The 24,719-nt window shown below is 43.7% G+C and overlaps 1 protein-coding gene across 3 annotated transcripts in view; it reads left to right on the forward strand.

Moving 5' to 3' along the window:
* RBFOX2 (RNA binding fox-1 homolog 2) overlaps positions 1 to 24,719 on the forward strand; it is a 623,882-nt gene that overhangs the window by 336,242 nt on the left and 262,921 nt on the right. Inside the window, exon 1 of one of the 3 annotated variants that reach the window (XM_073592790.1) lies at positions 14,070 to 14,895. The exons of the other annotated variants lie outside the window; for them this stretch is intronic. Coding sequence (XP_073448891.1) covers positions 14,851 to 14,895 — 45 coding nt within the window. The 5' untranslated portion in view covers positions 14,070 to 14,850. Of the gene's footprint in view, positions 1 to 14,069; positions 14,896 to 24,719 lie in introns of those variants that run through there. 3 annotated transcript variants of the gene reach the window in all.

Genomic DNA, 24,719 nt, shown 5'->3' on the forward strand with positions numbered 1-24,719 from the left:
TGTTTGATATATTTCAATGAGGAAGAAACAGAGAAAATTAGAAACATTTATCCAGCAATTTTTCCCATTGTAACACAGGAAGTCGAAGAATCTACGTGCATGAAGAATTAGTGTAGGACTACAGGCTGTTATGAGGCTCCATTCATATCTGAGTGATTTATAATTGTTTTCTAGAAGCTTTTCAATGCTCGACATGGTGCCTGTTCCCACCTGAGTGTCATTTTGCTTAAAGTGTGTCACTTGCATGAAGCTCAAATTGGGGCAGTGTCATAGGTTTTTGGTACCTATAGACTTCAATGAGAGTGCCCTAAAGACGTGCGTGATGCAAGCTTTTCTTAGGATTTCTTACCTCTCCTTTACCTACTAAATAGCTTTCCATTGACTAAAGCAAAAATACTTAAAGTGGATGTAAACCCAAAAAAACATTTTTAATTAAGGCTTGCACCTTGTACAGTATAGGACAGTGATGGCGAACCTTGGCACCCCAGATGTTTTAGAACTACATTTCCCATGATGCTCAACTACACTGCAGAGTGCATTAGCATCATGGGAAATGTAGTTCCAAAACATCTGGGGTGCCAAGGTTCGTCATCACTGGTATAGGATTTCATGTCATCTGTACCCAGTCTTGCCACGAAGAGTTATTCCAGCTCTGAGCAGTCCTCTTATCTTTTTTCAGTGAGATAAAAACTGACACACAGAGAAATAGGAGTCAGTTCTTCCCCCTTGCGGCGAGTGACAGGTGATTTACATATCTCATGCACAAGCCTGAGAGAGACATTCTGTGTACTTCAGATCCCCTCCTCCTTTCTTCTCCAGCTCTCCCAGGATTGGCTGCTCCACACTTCAGCATGATGTGGTGTGGTGACTTTTCTGGGTTTTGACTGGATGCTAGTGATCATAGCAGAAGTTCAGTGTAAGAAATACAAAGGAGAAAATGCATGTTGACAAGGGGAGTGTAGAGGTGGGCGGGGAGTCTACTGACATCACAAATCCACCCATCGAGCTCCAGACAACAGACCCACCCACAGAACCTGCAGTTTTTCAGGCTCTCATAACAGACAGGGGAGACGTTTGGCAGGTAAGGATACATGCAGGAGGCATGTATATCCTTATAGATAACCACTATGGCAGTAGTTTAGAAAGGATGAGAGCGGGTTTACATCCACTTTAAGCCTGAAAAACAAGCTTAATGCCTAGTACACACGAGCGGACTTTCCGGCATACTTGGTCCGATGGTCTTTCCGCCAGACTTTCTGGCGGACTACCTGAACGGACGGACTTGCCTACACACGACCGGACTTTCCGGCAGGCTAGGTCCGCCCGTCTTTCCGATGGACTTTCGCTGGAGTTACGGCAGACTTTCATTTTTCATTTTGAACGTGACTCGGGTACAATGGGACTAGAAAAGGAAGTCAATCTCGCCGCTTTTATCTGCAAGATTGACACCTTGCGAGCCCCGTCGCGGGGCATACCAGGCCCTTAGGTCTGGTATGGATTGTAAGGGGAACTCCCTACGTCGAAAAAATGGCATGGGACCCCCCTAAAAATCCATACCAGACCCCGATCCGAGCATGCAGTCCGGCCGGTCAGGAAAGAGGGTGGGGTCGAGTGAGCGCCCCCCCCCCCCTCCTGAACCGTACCAGACCGCATGCCCTCAACATGGGGTGTGGGTGCTTTGGGGGAGGGGGCGTCCTGCGGGGCCCCCCCACCACAAAGCACCTTGTCCCCATGTTGATGAGGACAAGGGCCTCTTCCCGACAACCCTGGCCGTTGGTTCCTGGGGTCTGCGGGTGGGGGCTTATCGGAATCCGGGCGCCCCCTATAATAAGAGGCCCCCAGATCCCGGCCCCCCACCCTATGTGAATGAGTATGGGGTACATGGTACCCCTACCCATTCACCTAGGGAAAAAGTGTCAATAATAAAACACACTACACACGTTTTTAAAGTAATTTATTAGACAGCTTCGGGGGGGTCTTCTTCCGGCTTCGGGGGTCTTCTTCCGACTTCGGGGGTCCCTCTGGTTCCTCTTCTCCCGGTGTTCCAGTTCTTCTGCTGGCTCCTCCGCTATCTTCATGCCGCTCTTTTGCCAGCGGAGGCCCGGACTTCTGGCTTCTTCTCTTCTTCTCTTCTTCTGATGTTGACACGACGGTCTCTCAGGCTGGAATGCTCTCTGAGCACTCCAATGTGACTTATATAGGCGGAGACCCCGCCCCCTTATGCCATCATTCACATAGAGTGGGGGGCCGGGATCTGGGGGCCCTCTTATTATAGGGGGCTCCCGGATTCCGATAAGCCCCCCACCCGCAGACCCCGACAACCAACGGCCAGGGTTGTCGGGAAGAGGCCTGTTAGGTACCTGGTAGTTGAGCCCGACTGGTAGGAGAAGACCCCTCTTACAACGCTGGTTCAGGAGCCACTGAAGTGGGAACAGTGGTCTTGTGAGCACAGTGGGTAGGAGTGCCTGGTAAAGGTTCTTATAGAGGCCGGCACAGGAGCTGGGAAGGAATCCTTCAGGGATGGCTGAGCTGCGGATGCAGGCAGGCAGAAGCAGATCAGCAGGCAGGCAAGTGGATGGTGTAGCAGCAGCAGAACCCAGAGCTGGATGAGAAGGCTGGGATGCAGCAAAACAGGACACAGGCAAAATCAGAGTCAGACAGTCCATTTGGCAGGAGATCAGGCAGGTATAGGCAAATGGATAATCACAGAGTAGTCAGGCAGGCAGGAGTTCGGCAACGGGTCACAAGAAGATAGCAGGGTCAGACAAGCCGGGTCAGATTGGAGATAGGAGAAGGGTCAGACGTAGCCGGGTCAGTAAACAGCAATGACAATCAGCAGGCAGATTCAGGAACTCAGGTGCAGAGCTGCAGACGAACAGCACCACATGAGTGCAGCTGACATTCTTTTAAAGGGCCCTTGGCGTCAAACAGCGCTAGCGCGCGCACGCGCGGGGGCGCGCCGGCGCCCACCAGTGGGGGAATTCAACTGTGTTACCCTGGACAGTCACCGCGTGCGCATGCACGCACGCATATTAGCCTGACGGGCACCGGCATGTCCCTGACAAGGCCCTTGTCCTCATCAATATGGGGACAAGGTGCTTTGTGGTGGGGGGGCCCTGCAGGACGCCCCCTCCCCCAAAGCACCCACCCCCCATGTTGAGGGCATGCGGCCTGGTACGGTTCAGGAGGGGGGGCGCTCTCTCGTCCCCACCCTTTTTCCTGCCCGGCTGGGCTGCGTGCTCGGATCGGGGTCTGGTATGGATTTTAGGGGGGGGCCCCACGGGAAAAGAAAAATTAAAGCCAGCAGCTACAAATACTGTAGCTGCTGACTTTTAATACAAGGACACTTACCTGTCCAGGGAGCTCGCAATGTCGGCACCCAAAGCTGACCCATCCCCCGGCTCTGGGTGCATGGGGCCGGCATCCTTACTAAGGGAAACAGGAAGTGAAGCCTTGTGGCTTCACAGCCTGTTTCCTACTGCACATGCGCGAGTTGCGCTGCTCGTTCTGAACGATACCTGCTGTCTTCTGGGACTTGTGTGTCTCCCAGAAGGCAGCGGGGGGGGAGGGAAGGATGAGGGGTCGGACAATGTGTCGTTCACCGCACAGAGTGTGACAATCTTTTCCCGGATATGGGAGCAGATACCTGGATTGACAGGTATCCACTCCCCCTAAAAGGTGCCAAATGTGGCATCGGAGGGGAGGAATCCGATCAGCAGAAGTTCCATTTCTTGGTGGAAATCCTCTTTAAGGGACAATTTTTTTAATTTTTCACATACATGTTAAACATCTGCACTTTGTTGAACCTCCAAACACTATGTTTTTGGAAAGCAGAGGCCATGGAGAACAAAATGGTGGCTGCTGCACTTTGTTATGTCATATGATATTTGATCAGCCCTTTTTTCAAATGCAAGTTTTCAGGAAAAAAATACACTTAATAGAATATTAGTGAATACAAACACAATGGGGGTTATTTACGAAGTGCAAATTGCACTTGGAAGTGCAGTCACTGTAAATCTGAGGGGCAGATCTGAAATGAGGGGAAGCTCTGCTGATTTTATTATCCAATCATGTGCAAGCTAAAATGCTGTTTTTAATTTTCCTTGCATGTCCCCCTCGGATCTACAGCGACTGCACTTACAAGTGTACTTTCAGTGCAATTTCAAGTGTACTTTGCACTTGTAGTTTGTACTTGTAGTGCAAAGTGGAGTTGCCTTTAGTAAATAACCCCCTTTATATAATACCCTATTTTCAGGTGAAATATAAAATATTATGTTGCATTGAGTAGATAGATACCAAACATGTCAAGATTTAAAATTGCACATGCCAGTAAAATGGCAACAAATTTCAGTTCCTAAAATTGTCTATAGGTGATGGTTTAAAAGCCTTTACAGTTTATTAGTTTAGAGTGAGCTATGGCATTACAATTATTGCTCTTACTCTAACATTGGCAGCGATGCCTCACATGTGTGGTGAAATCAGTATTTAAATATGAGCAACACGGGGTACATAGGTGCTTTTTCATATTTTTATTATTATTTTTATTTATTTTATATATTTTTTACATTTTTTTCATTTAACTTGATTTTAGCTTTGAGAAGTGATAGGTACTCTTTATAGAGACATTGGGGGTTTATTAGACCCTTGATAGCTCCCCTGCCCTTCAAAGTATCTGATCAAACACATGGTAAAGCCAGGGAATAACAGCACATTCTCCACACTCCTTAGTGGAGCAGAAGAGGCCGAGAATGGTGGCAGATGGCAGCGGGGTAGGGGCATTCCAAGCTCTGTAAAACTGATCTAACAGATGTCGAGCTGCTCAAATGCTTTTACAGGAAATCTGATCACTGACTCCCCGGCTTTATATATATGTATACTGAGCATCAGGTGGCTAAAGGAAAGGGCAATAGGCAAAACAGAGAGATGCAGCATGCTAGCAGGGGACAGGCTTTTCTACTCAGACTGTTGCTACTTTCTAAAGAAAACAGCACACTGCAGTGTTCAATTGATAGCACTAATAACTCACAGATTGCTCTTAAAACAACTGTCACTATTTTTTTAAAAAGTAAAAGGAAACCCTGCCAGCAAATAGAAGCATTAAAGTATAACTAAAGGCAAAACTTTTTTTTTTTTTTTGAATAGCGTGGAGGGGAATTAGAAAACTTGTCAGTTTTTATTGCTGTCTGTGCCTCCAGCCTCTCTATTTGTCCTGTTTCCATTGTCATTGAAAGTGAAAGTAAAAGAAAATCACAATTTTTTGGTTATCCCCTGAAAGGTAATAGGGGGAAAGTCTTCCAATGGGGACACTAGTTCTGGTGACCTGGAGGTCCTCAAGGTCCTCCCCTTAATTTGCAGGGATTTCCTCTCACTTCCTCTTTGGCTAAAGAGACAAAAAGTGAAGGGAAATGTCCACAACGAGACACAGATGGCGGGGAAAAAAAAATTGACAGAGATTATAACCTTCCCTTGCTCTGTCCAAAGTGAAAAAAAAAGTTTTTCCTATAGTTTTACTTTACTGTTTAGCCCTACCCCTGTGCCTGCGAACTCCACTGTATTCAAGAGATAAGCTTGCTGAAGACTCTTCAGTATCCAATTCACTTCCAGGTGTGTTAGATGTCTAGTCCCCTGCTGCATTCTGTGGTTATATCCAGGGGCACCTACTGTATGTTAAAGCATCCAAGACTTCAAAAAGTGTTGGATGCAGACATTTTTTTTAGCAAGCCTATCTCTTAAAGACAGCGGAGTTTGGCAGCTTGGGTCTCATTAGATGTAAGTATTAATGCTTTTCTTTGCAGGTTCAACTTTCCTTAACTTTTTTAAAACAGTGACGGTCCCTTTCAGTGACATCTTCTTTTAAATCAAAATAGCCTAGCAGTCAATCTCTGATGCCACATCCTACCTTTAGAAACCTTGCCTGCCTCATGGATCTGCCACTGTCACTCCCTTAACCAAAACTGTAGCTTCCATTTATGATGAAATGATGAAAATGCGCATGTTGCTTCCCGATGCCATAATGCACAGCCAGTGGCGGCTGGTGCTCAAAATTTGGGGGGGGGAGCAAACGAACTGAAAAATTCAGAAACAAAAACATCAATTGCAGCCACTGTGCCATCAAATGCAGCCACTGTGCCCATCATATGCAGCCAACTGTGCCCAGCAAATGCAGCCACTATGCCCATCATATGCATCCTCTGTGCCCAGCAAATGCAGCCAACTCTTCTCATCATATGCAGCCACTGTGCCCATCATATGCAGCCAACCGTGCCCATCATATGCAGCCTCTGTGCCCAGCAAATGCAGTCAACTCTGCCCATAATATGCAGCCAACGGTGCCCATCATATGCAGCCAACTGTGCCCATAATATGCAGCCAACTGTGCCCTTCATAGGCAACCAACTGTGCCCATAATATGCAGCCAACTATGCCCATCATATGCAGCCAACTGTGCCCATAACATGCAGCCAACTGTGCCCATCATATGCAGCCAACTGTGCCCATCATATGCAGCCACTGTGCCCATCATCTGTAGCCATCTGTGCCCATCATATGCAGCCACTGTGCCCATCATATGCAGCCTCTGTGCCCAGCAAATGCAGCCAACTGTGCCCATAATATGCAGCCAACTGTTCCCATCATATGCAGCCAACTGTGCCCATAATATGCAGCCAACTGTGCCCATAATATGCAGCCAACTGTTCCCATCATATGCAGCCAACTGTGCCCATAATATGCAGCCAACTGTGCCCATCATATGCAGCCACTGTGCCCAGAAAATGCAGCCAACTGTGCCTCATCAATTGCAGCCTCTGTGCCCATAATATGCAGCCTCTGTGCCCATAATATGCAGCCACTGTGCCCAGCAAATACAGCCAACTGTGCCCATCAATTGCAGCCTTGGTGCCCATAATATGCAGTCAGGATGCCCAGCAAATGCAGCCAACTGTGCCCCATCAATTGCAGCCAATAATATGCAGCCAATAATATGCAGCCACTGTGCCCCCCTCCCCTACAAGCACACCTGGGTGGACTGCGAGCACAACAGTTTGCGCTTGCAGTTCATCTTTTTTGAAGCCTATTAGAGCCTATAGCTCTATTCAGGTGCTTCAAAAACACCCCCCACCGCTGTAATTCAGGTGCCCGGCATCCAAAAAGGGGCCGGACACCTGAATAGGGGGTGGCTACAGCGCCCATGGATAGATTCATGCAATGCAATGCATGAATCTATCCATACTACACAGAGGGGTGGCTGGAGAGGGGGGGGGGCGCCTGTGCGCCCTTAATGGACGCACCGCCACTGTACCCAGCCTAGAAAAAAAATAGGCCTGGGTCTGGCCTGACACATTTTACAGAAAAGTTGGTATTTGCATAATAATACTTGCTACCATGGTCAACTAAGGAGACACAGAGACTATGTATGTGAGATGTGGCACTGGAGATGTGACACTGGCTCTAAGCAGCTTTCACACCGAGTGCAGTTGGCTGCTGTTGGCTGCAGTTGGATGCATTTTCAACTGCACTGCAACTGCATAGACAGCCCAAAATCAAGGTAATCCTATGGGCATAGTTCACATCATTGCAGTGCAGTTCATTGCCGTTAAAAAGGTGGAAAGAACATCATTTCATCATAAACCAGCCAAGACCAGGTGCTCCTCACAAGATTTCTGACAGAAAAGTGAAAAGATTTGTCACAATTTTGTTGAAGAGCCAAAGACCGCTTTTGGAGAGCTTCAGAAAGACCTGGAATTAGCAGGTACAATTGTTTCAAAGAAAACAATAAGTAATGCACTCAACCGCCATGGCCTGTATACACGCTCACCACGCAAGACTCCATTAGTTGCCTTTCTCTGCACTTTGTCCAGTTCTCTCCAGTTCCCCAATATCCTTTTTGTGAACTGGTGCCCAAAATGGAATTGCATATTCCAGATGAGGTCTTACTAATGATTTGTACAGAAGCAAAATGTCTCACTCTCTACAGGCCATACCTCTTTCATTACAAGAAAGGATTTTGCTCACTTTGGAAACTTGCATGCCATTATTATGATGATCTACCAGAACACCCAGATCCTTCTCCACCATTGATTCCCCCAGTTGTTCTCCACCTAGTATGTATAATGCATGCACATTCTTAGCCCTCATGTGCATACCTTTACAACTTTATCAATGTCCTGTCACTAGGAAGAAGAGCGATAACACTATATTTAACACACCTGCTCCCCATTCACACCTGAGACCTTGTAACACTAAAGAGTCACATGACATCGGGGAGGGAAAATGGCTAATTGGGCCCAATTTGGACATTTTCACTTAGGGGTGTACTCACTTTTGTTGCCAGCAGCTTAGACATTTAGACATTTAGGTGTGTTAAGTTATTTTGAAGGGACAACAAACGTACACTGTTATACAAGCTGTACACCCACTACATTACATTGTAGCAAAGTGTCATTTCTTCAGTGTTGTCACATGAAAAGATATAATAAAATATTTACAAAAATGTGAGGGGTGTACTCACTTTTGTGAGATAATTTATGCTTAATCACCAATGTACTCCAGTGACCAGTATGAGAGAGTGAGAGCGATAACAGGGGTATACTCACTTTTGTGAGATACTGTACATGCCTCCCTTATTTATTGGTATTCAGTGGTCAGTGCCACAATAACATTGGTGGTTACTGGTCAGTGCCCATAAATTGGTGGTCACTGGGAGGTTCAGTGCTTACTTATTTTAGAAAAGCTGCACCAGTCCCACTTCTGCCTCCTGACTTTTTGCTTGAATGGCAGGCAGTATCCAAGTCTGGCATCACCTCTGGCATGACTGTCATAGTGGCATGCTCTGCTGTATGTCAGCATAGCTGGGCACACTGCCATTCAGCAGAAAGCCAAAAGGCAAGGGACTGGTTCAGTGTTTCTCAAGTAAGTAACCTTTGAAGATCCCACTAATCACTAATGTTCTGGGGCACTGACCAGTGAACACCAATGTTTCAGGGACACTGATCACTGAATACCAATGAATAAGGGTGCATGTACCATTGAACACCACAGAGAAAGAAAGCACTCCCCACTGAGCTCCAAAAATATTTAGGGGTATTCACCAATGTAAGGGGGCACTTACTCCTGAATACTGCACACTCCAAGCTGTGCTGTGCATCACAAGTCCTGACCCTTGTACCGTATACACTATGTGGTAAAGTACATAATTCTGACCCCTGTATACTATATGATTTATTGTACATTTTATAACCTGAACTGCTTCAATGTACAGTATATGCTATGTAATATATTACATAGTCCTGACTGTTGAACAACAAATGCTTTTTTGTACATTCTGTAGCCCTGACTGCTGTACCCTATATGTTGTGTTTGTTACATAACCCTGACAAAAATGTTCAATTTCAAGAGTTGCTGAAAGTAGTCTCCAGATATTTAAAAAATTTTTTTCTTTAGGCTGGCCATACATTTTACGATTTTCTTGTACAATTTTCCTTTACAATTACCAAAGCCTCAAACCATAAGGTCAAACCTAAATACTTTCAATTTGTATGCAATCAGGTAGGCCCTTGCACTACATAGTAGAAGGTAAATCTAAAGGAAATTGAATAAGAAAATTGTATAATATATGGCCGACCTTAGGGTAGGCTCAGACAAAGTGTTAACTCCACGTTCTGTATTATTCACACAAATCTATCTTCTGGGTGCAGAAAAGCAATTTTCTACAAATTAATCTTCATCCTAGGGTTTATGTTTGTCTGTGAGACTGTTGCATGTGGTACTGTAATTAAGGACTATTTTGTGGGTATAAGAACCGTGGCAAATGTGAGCGGTATAGACATCAAGTAGGCTTAGGTTCTATTCAGAGGGCCTTCATTCACCCTGTATATATTTTTAAATTTTCTCCTCTTAATTTATCTGCTGGGTTGTCCCCATAAAAACATACTCACCTGCCCAGTGAATCCAGTGTTGTTCTGCTGTGACGTGCCAAACCTTTGCTGCATGCCGGGAATATGTCATTTGCATATCCCAGGAGGGTTCGGGTGCAAGGGGTTGGAGTGCAGAAAAAAAGATTGTGGAGGGTGGAGTCTTATAGGCATTAAAAGTGCTGAGTTTGAGTGAAGGTCTGCTTTGAAAGCCAACTACAGGAAACCTAAAAAATTCCTCCTTTTAGTCTGCACTGCAAGGGGGTCTGCCTGTTTAATCTATGGGACAGTAAAAGCACTTTTACATACCTGATCCTCCACTCACTTGGCAGACAACGCTCCCTCATGCTCCAGCGGTGAACTGTCCCTCAGTTGTCCCTGCAATTATCTTGATGACATCAGGGGACCTTAGACTGCCAGAACATGGGGGAGTATAGGGTTCAGGAACTGATCTAGCAGTGCAGTGGAGCAGACGATCAGGTAGATGAATATGTTTTTCCAAATCCACTAGACAGAAACGAGCAGTTAATCTTTTCACTATGGGTGCAGTGCTACTGCAAAAGAGAATTTTTAGGCATCTTGGAGTTCAGCTTTAACCATTCGCACTGTTGGGTACCATCTGGTCATGCCCACCTACACACTGCAGAATTATCTTCTCAGGCATTCACAATCTCAGCAATGTTCATGCTCACACTGCAGGTTTCCTTTAAACACTCTTATCTGTCTAGCAGTTTCTTGTAGAAAGTGCACATCCCATCATCACTATCCCTGACCTGGTAAAGTTGTGAAGTGTTGTATTGGATTTTCAAAAATAGCGGATCTTATTCATAAGCAAAGAGCCTGAGCCTGACAAAACTCACTGCAGTACAGACTCAATGGACCAAGAGAGTGGCTATTCCCATTAAAAAGAAAGTCGTTATTCACAAGTCATATATGGTTTGAGTTGGCAGAGGTCGGTGATGCAGAGCAGAGATGACACCATAAAATATAGTTATTGATCTGTCTTAATCTGCATCTCCAAGTCCATTAATTTAACACCTGCATTGCTGTATTCATAGTGGCTTGGCTTCTATCCTGATCTCCTATAGTGAATAGGCCAGAATTACCCTGTTATTATAGCAGACGTTGCCTGGCTGGTCTGATCATTGGATTGATGTAGGTGTGGGGTGAGTACCCTATAGATTATGAGTGACAGGCTGTGCTCTTATGTAATAGTATAGTTGACAATAGGAGTTTGTATCATTATGAATCACAGCAGATTTTTATTGGTTGGTCAGATCCTTGGATTATGGGGTGAGTACCCTATAGATTATAAGTGACAGGATGTGCTCTTATGGAATGGTATAGTGTACAAAGAAGCTGTGTATACGTTTTTCTCATGATTTATCACAGTAGATCTTTATAAACTAGTCTGATCATTGGATTGTGGGGTGAGCACCCTATAGAAGATAAGTGATATGATGTGCTCTTTAATAATGGTATAATTAGTGTATAGATGACAATTAGAGTTAGTATTATGATGTATCACAGCAGACCTTTATTGGTTGGACTTGGTCTGATCATTGGATTGTGGGGTGAGCACCCTATAGATGATAAGTGACATGATGTGCTCTTATGGAATGGTATATGTACTGAAGATCTGTGTATAGGTGAATAGGTTTCTCATGATGTATCACAGCAGACCTTTAATAACTAGTCTGATCATTAGGTTGTGGGGTGAGCATTCCATAGATGATAAATGGGGTACTGTGCTCTTTAATAAAGGCATAGTGTATAGGTGACAATTGGAGTTTGTATCATTATGAATCACAGCAGATCTCTATTGGTTGGTCTGATCATTGGGTTGTGGAGTGAGTACCCTATAGTATTATTATGACAATTTGTGCTCTTATGGAATGGTATAGTGTATAGGTGACAAGTTTGTGTCAGATTTTTATTAGCTGGTCTGATCATTGGGTTGTGGGGTGAGCACCCTATAGATGATAAGTGACAGGCTGTGCTCTTCTGGAATGGTATGGTGTATAGGTGACAATCACAGTGAGTGGTGGATGGTGATGAGATAAAGCTGCTCCGGGAAATGCTGAGCTGTCCAGTCCAGATGTGGAGTATTGATCGTCAGTCGGTGGAGAAGATGCAGTCTACTTCCTGGGCTGGATGTGTTCTATGATCAGAGCATACATAAAGACTATGTACTGTGTGTGTTGTGTGATGTGTACTGTGTGATGTGTGCTATGCGTTGTGTGATGTGTGCTATGTGTTGTGTGCTGTGTGATGTGTGCTATGTGTTGTGTGATGTGTGCTGTGTGTTGCATGATGTGTTCTGTGTGATGTGTTCTGTGTGTGATGTGTTCTGTGTGATGTGTTCTGTGTGATGTGTTTTCTGTGTGATGTGTGCTGTGTGTTCTGTGTGATGTGTGCGATGTGTGTTCTGTGTGATGTGTGCTGTGTGTTCTGTGTGATGTGTGTTCTGTGTGATATGTGCTGTGTTCTGTGTGTTGTGTGTGATGTGTGCTGTGTGTTCTGTGTGATGTGTTCTGTGTGATGTGTTCTGTGTGATGTGTTCTGTGTGATGTATGTTGTGTGATGTGTGTTCTGTGTGATGTGTATTCTGTGTGATGTGTGCTGTGTGATGTGTGTTCTGTGTGATGTGTTCTGTGTGATCTGTGTGTTCTGTGTGTTCTGTGTGATGTGTGCTGTGTGTTCTGTGTGATGTGTTCTGTGTGATGTGTGTTCTGTGTGTTCTGTGTGATGTGTTCTGTGTGATGTGTGTTCTGTGTGTTCTGTGTGATGTGTGTTCTGTGTGTTCTGTGTGATGTGTGTTCTGTGTGTTCTGTGTGATGTGTTCTGTGTGATCTGTGTGTTCTGTGTGTTCTGTGTGATGTGTGCTGTGTGTTCTGTGTGATGTGTTCTGTGTGATGTGTGTTCTGTGTGTTCTGTGTGATGTGTTCTGTGTGATGTGTGTTCTGTGTGTTCTGTGTGATGTGTGTTCTGTGTGTTCTGTGTGATGTGTGTTCTGTGTGATGTGTTCTGCGTGATGTGTTCTGTGTGATGTGTGTTCTGTGTGCTGTGTTCTGTGTGATGTATGTTGTGTGATGTGTGTTCTGTGTGATGTGTGCTGTGTTCTGTGTGATGTATGTTGTGTGATGTGTGTTCTGTGTGCTGTGTGTTCTGTGTGATGTGTTCTGTGTGATGTATGTTCTGTGTGATGTGTGCTGTGTTCTGTGTGATGTGTGTTCTGTGTGATGTGTTCTGTGTGATGTGTGCTGTGTGATGTGTGTTCTGTGTGATGTGTGCTGTGTTCTGTGTGATGTGTGTTCTGTGTGATGTGTTCTGTGTGATGTGTGCTGTGTGATGTGTGTTCTGTGTGATGTGTGCTGTGTTCTGTGTGATGTGTGTTCTGTGTGATGTGTTCTGTGTGATGTGTTCTGTGTGCTGTGTGTTCTGTGTGCTGTGTGTTCTGTGTGATGTGTTCTGTGTGCTGTGTGTTCTGTGTGCTGTGTGTTCTGTGTGCTGTGTGTTCTGTGTGATGTGTGTTGTGTGATGTGTGTTCTGTGTGATGTGTGTTCTGTGTGATGTGTGTTCTGTGTGTTGCATGATGTGTGCTATGTGTTGTGTGCTGTGTGATGTGTGCTGTGAGATTTGTGATGTGTGTTCTGTGTGATGTGTGCTCTGTGTTGTGTGCTGTGAGATTTGTGATGTGTGCTGTGTGTTGCATGATGTGTGTTGTGTGCTGTGTGTTCTGTGTGATGTGTGTTGCATGATGTGTGCTGTGTGTTGTGTGCTGCATGATGTGTGTTGTGTAGTGTATGTTGTGTGTCCCCTGTACACTACGATGATGTGTTGTTGTGTGATGATGTGATAACACACCTGTCCCTGTCTATCACTCGGATTCCTTCCACCTCCCAATATAACGTCCGGTCACGCTTAATCCTGGGAGTTTGAGTGGAACAGCTGACAGGGGGAGGGGAGTGATCGGTTTTGTGTGTCTCTCCCCTTTGTCGCCCCAGTGCCCTCAGCAGCTGTCAGTGGATGGGGGATGGGGGGATGGGGGGGATACTTTCCCCAGGAGTTGTGATTGAACGTAGAGAGGTGTAAGGCTGCAGAGAGGAGCTCCTGTCCTCCTCCACCCTCCTCTCCTCCTCCTCCATCCCTCCCTCCATCCCTCCCTCTATGTGCCTCTCAGGCACACGCATGGCCATAGGGGATCGTGTTGTGTGATCGAGCCACCTGTCCCCCTCCACCCATCCTGACCTCCTCCTCCTCCTCCTCCTCCTCCTCCTCCTCTCTGCCCAGCTGTCCCGCACCGATCCAGCCTGTCCCGATCGCCTCGTCTCTCCCAAATTCTTTTGGCAGACGCCGCAGCTGAAGAGCCTCCTGAGCTCTCCTTTCTTCTTCTCTCATCCACACATGTGCCCAGCTTTCCCTTCTCTCAGCCGACTTTGTCAGATCCTTTCCTGGTCACCTACCTTCCCAGGTAGATCTTTTTCTGCTCACCTATCTTCCTAGTGAGAGCCTTTCCTGGTCAACTACCTTTCCTGTGGGACCTTTTCCTGGTGACCTACCTTTTCCTGGTCACCTACCTCCCCAGTGAGATCCTTTCCTGGTCACCTACCTCCCCAGTGAGACCCTTTCCTGGTCACCTACCTTCCCTGTGAGATCCTTTCCTGGTCACCTACCTCCCCAGTGAGATCCTTTCCTGGTCACCTACCTCCCCAGTGAGATCCTTTCCTGGTCACCTACCTCCCCAGTGAGATCCTTTCCTGGTCACCTACCTCCCCAGTGAGATCCTTTCCTGGTCACCTACCTCCCCAGTGAGATCCTTTCCTGGTCACCTACCTTCCCTGTGAGATCCTTTCCTGGTCACCTACCTTCCCTGGGCTCTGTGAAGGTGGACACGACACCGAGGATCGCTGCTCACAGAGTGGCCTCAGACAGTAGCATGTTTGGGGTGTACTGCATGGAGTATCCTTATCCAGTTGTACAGGTAATCCTTCCATACAATCACTTTTTATGTTTCTGTTTATTCTCTATTTCTGTTTATTTATAATCAGTGAGATGAAACGTTGTGATTCTCTGGTAGGTTGTATTGTCCACCTCTTGGCCTTGTTGTCCTCCTCGTCTATAATGTTTACTTGTATGGCTCTCCCCCTAGTAGAAGTGGCATGTCCCCAACCGTAAGGCATTTCAAATGATCATTCCTCCTGGCAGATCAAGAGTCTTCAATTAATGGCAGTGATTTTATATACAATCGTATAGTCAAAAGATTTATTGTCTGAAAAAAAAAGATGCGCCGTACACTTAAGCTCACCACACACGGTACAATCTGATTGTAAAATCTCCTTTAGATCTACCTACAAATATGTGATACAAGGGCCCACCTGATTGGATATAAATGAGGTAGGCCCTCACATTACATCTTTTTGGTAGATTTAAATTTGATTGTATGGTCAGGTGTACGGTGAACCTTAAGGATCATCATCGTATTATCTACTTTCCTACGATCAGATTCTTTTCATCCAGACTGATCAGAATCATTTTGATAACATCGGTGTTGCTCAAAATCAATCGATAACACAGGTGTAACACAGTATGTGTCTTTTTATGATAATTCATAGATCTGATCATATTATCTGATTCTGTGAAAAAAAAATCGTTCAAATCAGATCATGACTTTAATTGTGTGGAACATTTAAAACTCCTGGATATGTTTTTTACAGTTGGATCCAGTTTCATGATTCTAAATTAAGTTTTTTATAAAATGTGTACCTATAAAAGGTTAGCACTGCCAATAACGTCACTTTACTGGCAGTTTGACTTATTATTCCATAGACTCTCACTTTTATATAAAGACCGTCATTATTTAATATGGTTGTGTTTCAAGACGTCAACAGGCCCAAATGATGCAAATATATTGTGTATTAATAGTACAGATAATGATTGATTGTACAGCCTGATGGGTGACAGTGACATCTCGGTGGCAAGCCTGACTGTAACCTAACCCTGCAGAATGTCTTGGGAATGGGATATGTTTCTGTAGGTCTTCGTTTTCATCAGATTGTCCTTGAATAGTGCTGTCCTCTGTAGGGTCAGAAGGCATTTGTTTAGCACATGTCTATGGCTACCCACGGACATTAGATCATAGTTGCCTGGTCAGGCACTTTTCAGACAAATCGGTGATGATCTCATATCTGTGGGTGTTCTTTGAGATGATTGGCCACCCACCGGATGTTAATGGAGAGACAGTTGGCTGTGCAGGTTAGAAAACCTGATTGCTGCTCTTCTTACTTTGATAAGCTGGCGGTTACCCTTTTCCCTCTCTCTCTCTTTCTCTATATAAATATAAATATATATATATATATATATATATATATATACACCATATATATATCACTTATAGGCTGTGATGGGCTCAACTGAAGTATTTAGGGCCCAATGCAGCACTTGTGCCAGAGCTTGGCCTGTATGATTGGATTGCGTTGATTGACCACTCTTTATTGCCTATAGGTAGCTACAAAGATAAATCTATCTATCTATCTATCTATCTATCTATCTATCTATCTATCTATCTATCTATCTATCTATCTATCTATCTATCTATCTACATAAATCTACGCTGGATTCACTTATTGCGTTGACGTGCGTTATTTCATCACATAGCACTGAATTGCAGTTTATATCGTTCAAAGCAGGAGCCAAAAATACAGGAATTTAATGTATTTAATGTGCTCTGCAGCATGCTGTTTATACATTGTACCAATGCAGCATATTTTTACAAAGTGCACACCAGTGCAACACATCAGTTTGAGCTGGGCCTATTGGAAGCAATGGATTCCAGCTTGTCATTGCATTGGGCCTGTGTTGAGCAATGCAGTCAACCGGGCATGGCGTGAATGGGCCCTGATTGTGTTCAGAATTATTATCTCTTTTATTTGTGGTGGTATTATAGCATTTATTGCATTTTTACAAATTGTAGGGCAGGCCAAAATAACAGAGCAGAGGTACTTTGACGTGACAATACATAACCACAGAGAGAGGTTATAACCACAATAGTGGGTGTAATCTTTATAAACACTTTATATTACATATATGTCTGTGTGTTTGTGTATCAGTAGAAAAATTTGTAATGCACTACCCCGCCTGCAGGCTTTATCCTGACATTTACCCAATTCAAAAAGAGAGAAAGAAGGATCCTATCAAAGCAAGCCTCACTACCAGTGTTCATTTCCATCTACATAAAATGGTATTTTTAACACAAAATTCTATTTGAATTTCACACAAGTAACCTTACTCCATAAAAACATCTAAAAACACATCACGCAGTAATAAATCTTCTCCCATCCCTAATAGTATGAATCTGTTACAATAACAATATTGCATTTATATAAAGCCCATGGGGGGGGGGGGGGGGGTTAGAGGGATTTTCCTTACTAGGGGACCCAGGCCTTAATTGCATCTAAACAAAATAAATAAATGTTATACAAATAACTACATAGAGGCAGCATTAAGCCCCTTTCGCACGGATGGACCTATCAGACCATCCATTGCTCTCTATGGAGCAGCGAGTGTCAATGGACATGTGTCCATTGACACCCGCCAACATCCTATCCAATCCTATCTACCAAAGACAGACAGATGGGCGATCCGTTCCCCGTCCAACTGGCGGTTTGGAGCGGATGGCTGTCAGGTGTAAATGTACAGACAGTTTGTTTCCATCCGATGCCCATAGAGGAGAGTGGACTGTGTTTGAGTCCACTCTGCATAAGCGGAGAAGACACGGACAAGCCATCTGCCTGTTTGTCCACCCAATGTGAAAGGGGCCTTATTCTACCTACTTTCTGTGACCCCAGGCCGTTATGGACACACGCCCTGGGAGTCCATCATGGGCTCACAGGAGAATGCTGTATAGGATGGAGCTCACACATCATAACGTGACCACTGTTTTGTCACTTAGGTTAATTGGCAGGAAGAAAGCTATATTTAATGGAAGTGTGCTTTAAAATTGTTAGGGAGGGTGATGGCTTGGGGGGAGCCAGAATTGGGCTGTAAGAATGACTTCATGTGACGTTCTGTGCATTGAGGGCTGCTTTACAATGTTGTAATGCTGTAAAATGCATTGACGTGTTGAGGAATATATTCAATATGCTTAAATTGAGCCTTGCAAGGCAATACATCAAATGCGGCATGATGACTCTTTCCAATACATTGCAACACAGCAGTGAGAAAGAGCTCTATGGGAAATATTGTTTATTTTTTTGTCCTTTTGTCCATGCACTTTGCTGAAAATTGGAAATGTTACACAACATACATAGTTATATAGCTGAAGTTGAAAAAAGACACAGGTCCATCTAGTTCAACCAATAGAAAAAAACCCAAGAAAATAGAAAACCTCTGTATACACAATCCTATACCCACACTTGTTCCAGAGGATGGCAGAAAAAAACAATAAAGCATGATTCACTTTGCTCCAGTGGGGAAAACAATTCCTTGGTGAGACCACAGGAGGAAATTGGATATTCCCTGGAACAATTACCCTTGGTGTTATTACCTCTAATGCTGTGTACATACGACTGGAATTTCGACGGACTGATTCATGTCGGACTTTTCGACGGACTTCCGTCGAATCGGACTTGTCTACACACAATCACACCAAAGTGCAACAGATTTGACCGTGATGACGTACGACTAGACTAGAATAAGGAAGTTCATAGCCAGTAGCCAATAGCTGCCCTTGCGTCGGTTTTCGCTAGTCGGACTAGCATACAGATGAGCGAATTTTTCGACCAGACTCGAGTCTGTCGAAAAGATTTGAAACATGTTTTAAATCTAAAGTCCGTCACATTTTCCACAGAAAAGGTCCGCTGCAGGTCCGATGAAGCCCACACACGGTCGAATTGTCCGACGGATTCGTTCCATCAGACAAGTTTGGTCGAAAAGTACGGCCGTGTGTACACGGCATTAGGCATCATGCACAGAGGGTGTTAAAAACGCCACTTTTAGAAGAATTTTGTGTGTTTATAGCTCTTACTGTGAAGAAGTGGAAAGTGTGCAAATACACATCATAGGGATCCTTTGGACATTTAAATTTGGACACATGCTTAGGCTTTTACATTTTTTGCACAATTTATTCCAGTTTTTTGCACTTGTGTGTTTTTGTTTATTTACAGATCACAGCGCGGCATTTTGAGAAACACTTTGGTTCCACAATGTGGTTCTGTATTTATTGATGTGAGTTTGGGGTTTTTATTGTAACAGCAGTGAAACTAATTTAAACACACTAAAGCCTCGTACACACGATTGGATTTTCCGACGGGAAATGTGTGATGACAGGCTGTTGGCGGAAAATCCGACCGTTTGTATGCTCCATCGGACAATTGTTGTCGGATTTTCTGCAGACAAATGTTGGATGGCAGGCTTTAAAATTTTCCGCGGACAAATGTCTGTTGTTGGATTTTCCAAGCATGTGTACACAAGTCTGTCGGACAAAAGTCCAAAGTACAAACACGCATGCTTGGAAGCAAGGACAAGCTGGAAGCGGTCGGTCTTGTAAACAAGCGTTCGTAATGGAGAATTAACATTTGTGACGTGGCAAATTATGAAATCTCGAAATGCAGCGCACATTCTCTTCTTCTTTAATGGGATTACACCATTATCCCATAGTTTTTAAGATTAAAGATACAACTATGTTGGTGTCCCTTGTTAATTTTACATTGTAGTTTTTAAAATGTAACTGCCTACTCCCAAACTGTCATTTGAAGTAAAACACAGCCAAGTATTATTCCCCTCATTTTTTTTTATTGTGCATTAAAAAAAGAAAACAAATAAAACTGGACATGCTATCTGCCAATAGAACTTAACCAAAAAGTGCATTCTATGCATCCAAAAATATAGAAAATATACCAAATCAAATCATTATTCAACCAAAAAATAAAATAAAAGCCTCATGCACGTGTCCTGCTTCTTAATATAGGGGATCAACAATGCCAAGAGTTGGTGAAAGCAGGAGCCCGTCATCTGGAGATAATTCCGAAAATCATCTGGATTATTCTCCTGGAGCTCCCGCAGCAAAGACATATGACATAATTGGTCACGATTAATAAAGCAACCAATTTTTAGTCCAAGAAATCCTCCTCCTGTTCCTGGACAGGACTTGGGTCAAAGCAATAACTCCAAGGCCAATAAAAAATAACATGTTATCTCCTCCGATTCCACAACATGGCTGGTTGACGAACGGCCGTTCAGAAACGAATTGAAAAGCGTGGAATGAAAAGCAAAAAATGAAAAGCGCGAATCAACACTCACCAAACTTCTACTAACACGAAATTAGCAGAAGGAGCCCAAAGGGTGGTGCTAAAGAGCTGAAAAACCACGTAGTACGTCACTACGTTCGTGTTTGTTGGCCGACAATTGTGTGCCGTTTGTATGCAAGACAAGTTTGGGGCCAACGCCCTTCGGACAAAATTCCGCAGTAAATCTGAGGTGTGTACGAGGCTTAAGAGTTCATTTATTTGAGGGGATTTTTTTGAGAATAATTTATTACTGATTAGTTATTTTTTTGTAGACACGTCCTTTTAGCACAAAGTAAAGTGCTGATAGAAAATGGGCATTATGAACGAGCACTAAAGGAAATCTGTAATGAAAGAAATATAAGCTCTGAATTTCCTACCACCTTGATTTCACTCATTTCTGAGTCGCTGTATCAAAAACATATGTAGATTAGGGATTCTGCATTTATCCTGCATAAACTTGATGCATGCTAGTTCCAGGTAAGGGACTCAGAAAGTATTGAAATTGGAGAAAACTCAATGCAAGCCCCTGTTTGAGTGGAACTTTGGCATGTTAACTACTTGTTAAAACCGAATAAAAACAATTGAAACAGAAAATGGAGACAACTTGGAGCTGAATGACAGTACATGGCAATGACAGTACATGTGACAGGAAAGCAGGTTTCCTTTAAAGGTTTCTTTTAAAATTACATCTGTGCATTAAACTGAAAGTAAATTAGATTTAAATTCAAAGCCTAATGGCCTGTTTACACCAGAATGTGGTGTAGAAAACCCACGTTCCTGTGCATGTCTCCCACGCCACGTTCAAAATACACTGCAGTTAAGATGTGCAAAGGGTGTAGTCTGGGGCCATTCAAATTGCACCGCACTAAACTTCATGTGAATAGCACGTTCTTGAGCAATTCCTGGTGTGAACCGACCCTACATCAAGGCAGTTATAAAATATTCCCACTCCCCCAGCAGATAAAGGATATATTGCTAATTTTTCAAGAAGATGTTCTGACACAGAGTAATACTGACCTTAATCCATGGTTGCGTGGTCTTTCTCCCTGCCGGTCTTGGTTGTGATGACTGGTCTCCCAAAGCCACTATACTTACTGTTCTTTGGCCACTCTTGTTGCCATTTCGTTTACAAATGTCATCATGTACAATGCAGTACCAGCAGCCACACCCCATCCTAATATCATGGCTCCTGGTCCTGCATTGTATGAGATGACATAGCAGTGCCCATCCACATTAAGCACTGCAGAACAGAGAAACAGTCCACTGGCTGTTATGGGACCATTAGAGGAATGTTATGTTCTATATACAGTATAATGTAACATGTATTTTGGTTCTAAAGCTTTAACAAGTGGCAGCACAGTGGTGTAGTGGTTAGCACTCTCGCCTAGCAGTAAAAAGGGTCACTGGTTTAAATCCCAACCACGACACTACCTGTCTGGAGTTTGCATGTTCTCCCTGTTCCTGTGTGGGGTTCCTCCAGGTACTCCGGTTTCCTCCCACACTCCAAAGACATGCTGGTAGGTTAATTGGCTTCTGTCCAAAAATTGGCCCTAGTATATGAATGTGAGTTGGGGACCTTGGATTGTAAGCTTCTTGAGGGTAGGGAGTGTGGAGGGTGTGGGGTGTGTGGAGCGTATGTAAATTGACAGCACTATATGGGTACCTTAAATAAATAATAATATAATAGATGAGCATCTTAACAAGATGCATTGTATAGGGATAGGGACAATTGTAGACACTCACTCAGGATGGACTGGTGTCTTTATTCAACCTTACTAACTAAGTAACAACAATGTTGTACATATATGTTTTAAACTAAATAAACAGTTGGCTCCTAAAACCAAATAGTGGTCAGCGAGCATTAGGAATAAGTGATACAGAAAGTACACTAAGGTTGACAGTCATACTGTCATAAAAAATGCAGACACAGTTGTCAGTAAAGTCCATAATCAAAAACATGGCCATTAAAAAATACAATGTTTTCTACAATTGAGTATTGGTAAATTACAATGTTTTTATCTAAACTTGATGCACAATTGAAAATATATTTAATAATGGTCTCAGGAACAAAGGGGTGAGCTCTGTATATCACACTGTTCTGTAATGTGTGATGTCGACATAGTAAGTCATTTCGCCTTTTGCATTAACAAGTAACATGTTAATATAGAATGTCATTACTAAAGTGTTACTGCTTAAGGGCTGCCGCCAAAAATCAGAAACATTCTATCATTGTGGGTGCTAAAAGATTTGCTATGGTAATATGCCTTTAAGAGTGTTAAGCTCTCTGTGATTTTTTGGCGGAGTGAACAAATTTACACACATACATGTGTGTTTATCCGTGTAAATTATGCTCATACGACAAACGCAGCTTTGGGCATTTTTTATGCCCTTGAAGGCTGCACACAAATACACGCATAAACGCCTGCATGTGTAGGCCCACATTACAAAACAAGCAGCTGTTTTCATAGGCATGAAAAAAAAAAAAAAGCCAGACACCCCTAACATTGACATTTTTTTTGCGTCTCTGCATGAGCCCTTTAAAAGCGGTCAGGTTCCAACTGGGGAGACTCATCCCCTCTATTTTTTTGGTTCTTTGGTAAAGAAGTTTTGGAATTGTCACAGGAACAGGAGGCAAGGGGAAATGTCTCAATAAGGACATCAGTTCTGGTGACAAAAGAAGGAGATTTCTCCTCGCTTTGTAGAAAAGTCTTCTTGCTTCCTATTCTGTTTCTGGGACAAGAAGTGCAGAGAAATCTTGCCTACAGGACACAGCAAAAGAATCCTGATTTTTAATCATTCCCTAGTCTCTGAAAAATCTAAAAGAAAAAGTTTTGGTGTTACATAAACTTTAAGCTAAACACTTTTGCATGTAAAAATATTTTTTTAAAATAAGGCTTAGTGGGTGAAATTATATAAAAAAAATAGCTTTGATTGCAATACCTGTTTTCAGCCAATGTCCTCTGCAGGCATACTGCTCCCTAATATAGCACTGTTCTCCTTCTGGTGTGCGTGGTGCCCAGGTTCCTACAACCCATATAATGTGAGGCCAGGTATTAATGAGCAAACACCCTGGGGCAAGTCATCACTCTGGCTTGGGCTCACATTATTCCTGGATAGAAAGGCACTCACTTAAGCACCCTACTGTCCAAGAATAAGGACCGCCCACCACAACAGAAAGGGAGGGACCTATGATGTCACCAGAACATCCGCAAGACAGCAGAAAAAAGTACTTTATGAAGGGATTTTAACAAATAAGTGGCTGGAGAGAGGAGAGTGTGTGAGTGGGGTAAGCAAAAAGTTTGAGTTGGGCTTTGTAATTGAACAGTTGAATTGATGTGGCCGTCTGTAAGGCCTCATGCACACTGGGTGTGAAAAATGGCACTTTTAAGGCTGTGTGATTTTTTTCCTGCCACTCCATGTTAGCCTAAGACCTCATACACACTATACAACTTTTGTTGTCTGATTTCCTTTAGATTTACCAAAACCATGTAGTGCAAGGGTCTGCCTGATTGCATACAAATTGAAACTCTTAAGGTTTGACCTCATATTATATGGTTTTGGTAAATCTGAAGGAAAAAAAACTACAGAAAATTGTATAGTGTCTATCCAACTTAAGTGTTCTTGCATACATAGGTGTTTACAGGAATTTAGACGCAGAATTGTTTAGAGCAGGGGTCTGCAAACTTTCTAAACAAAGGGCCAGTTTACTGTCCTTCAGACTTTGGAGGGGCCGAACTGTGGTCATCGGGAGTAGAAAATGTCCCATTATCAGTTGAAGTAAACAATGCCCCATCTTTGGTGTTATAGAGAACAATTGTTCCCCAACGTTTGTGTCAGTAAGTGGAATTTTGCCCCATCATTGGTGTCTTTGGTAGGAATTGTACCTTATCATTTTTGTCATTGGGCCCCATTGTTGGTGTCATTGGTAGGAATTATGCCCCATCATTGGTGTTATTGGGAGGAATTATGCCGCATCGTTTGTGTCATTGGGTGGAATTGTGCCCCATTGTTGGTATCATTGGGAGGAATTGTGTCCCATTCGTTGGTGTCATTGGGAGGAATTGTGCCCCATTTGTTGATGTCATTGGGAGGAATTGTGCCCCTTTGTTGGTGTCATTGGTATGAATTATGCCCCATCTTTGGTATCATTGGGAGGAATTGTACCCCATTGTTGTTGTCATTGGGAGGAATTGTGCCCCTTCTTTGGTGTCAGTGACTGAAATAGTGACCTAAGGACCAGATAAAAGCAAGTAAAGGGCTAGATCTGGCCCCCTGGCCGCAGTTTGGAGACCACTGGTTTAGAGGCAGCAAAAAAAAAAAAGCCATCACCTGCATGTCCATGAGAGGAGCCAAATGCACATAAACACATGTAAACGTATACACCTAAGCGCTTGGTGTGTTTAGCGCTTAGGTGTTCTTCCATTTCAGTTGCTAGATTCATTTAATATTCTGGCCTATGAAATGAATGAACGCCCAAACACCTGATGCACCTAAACACGTTTGCAGGCATGCTTTTAATGCT

The sequence above is a fragment of the Aquarana catesbeiana genome, linkage group LG07 (assembly GCF_042186555.1).
Source record: "Aquarana catesbeiana isolate 2022-GZ linkage group LG07, ASM4218655v1, whole genome shotgun sequence".
Taxonomy (NCBI): domain Eukaryota; kingdom Metazoa; phylum Chordata; class Amphibia; order Anura; family Ranidae; genus Aquarana; species Aquarana catesbeiana.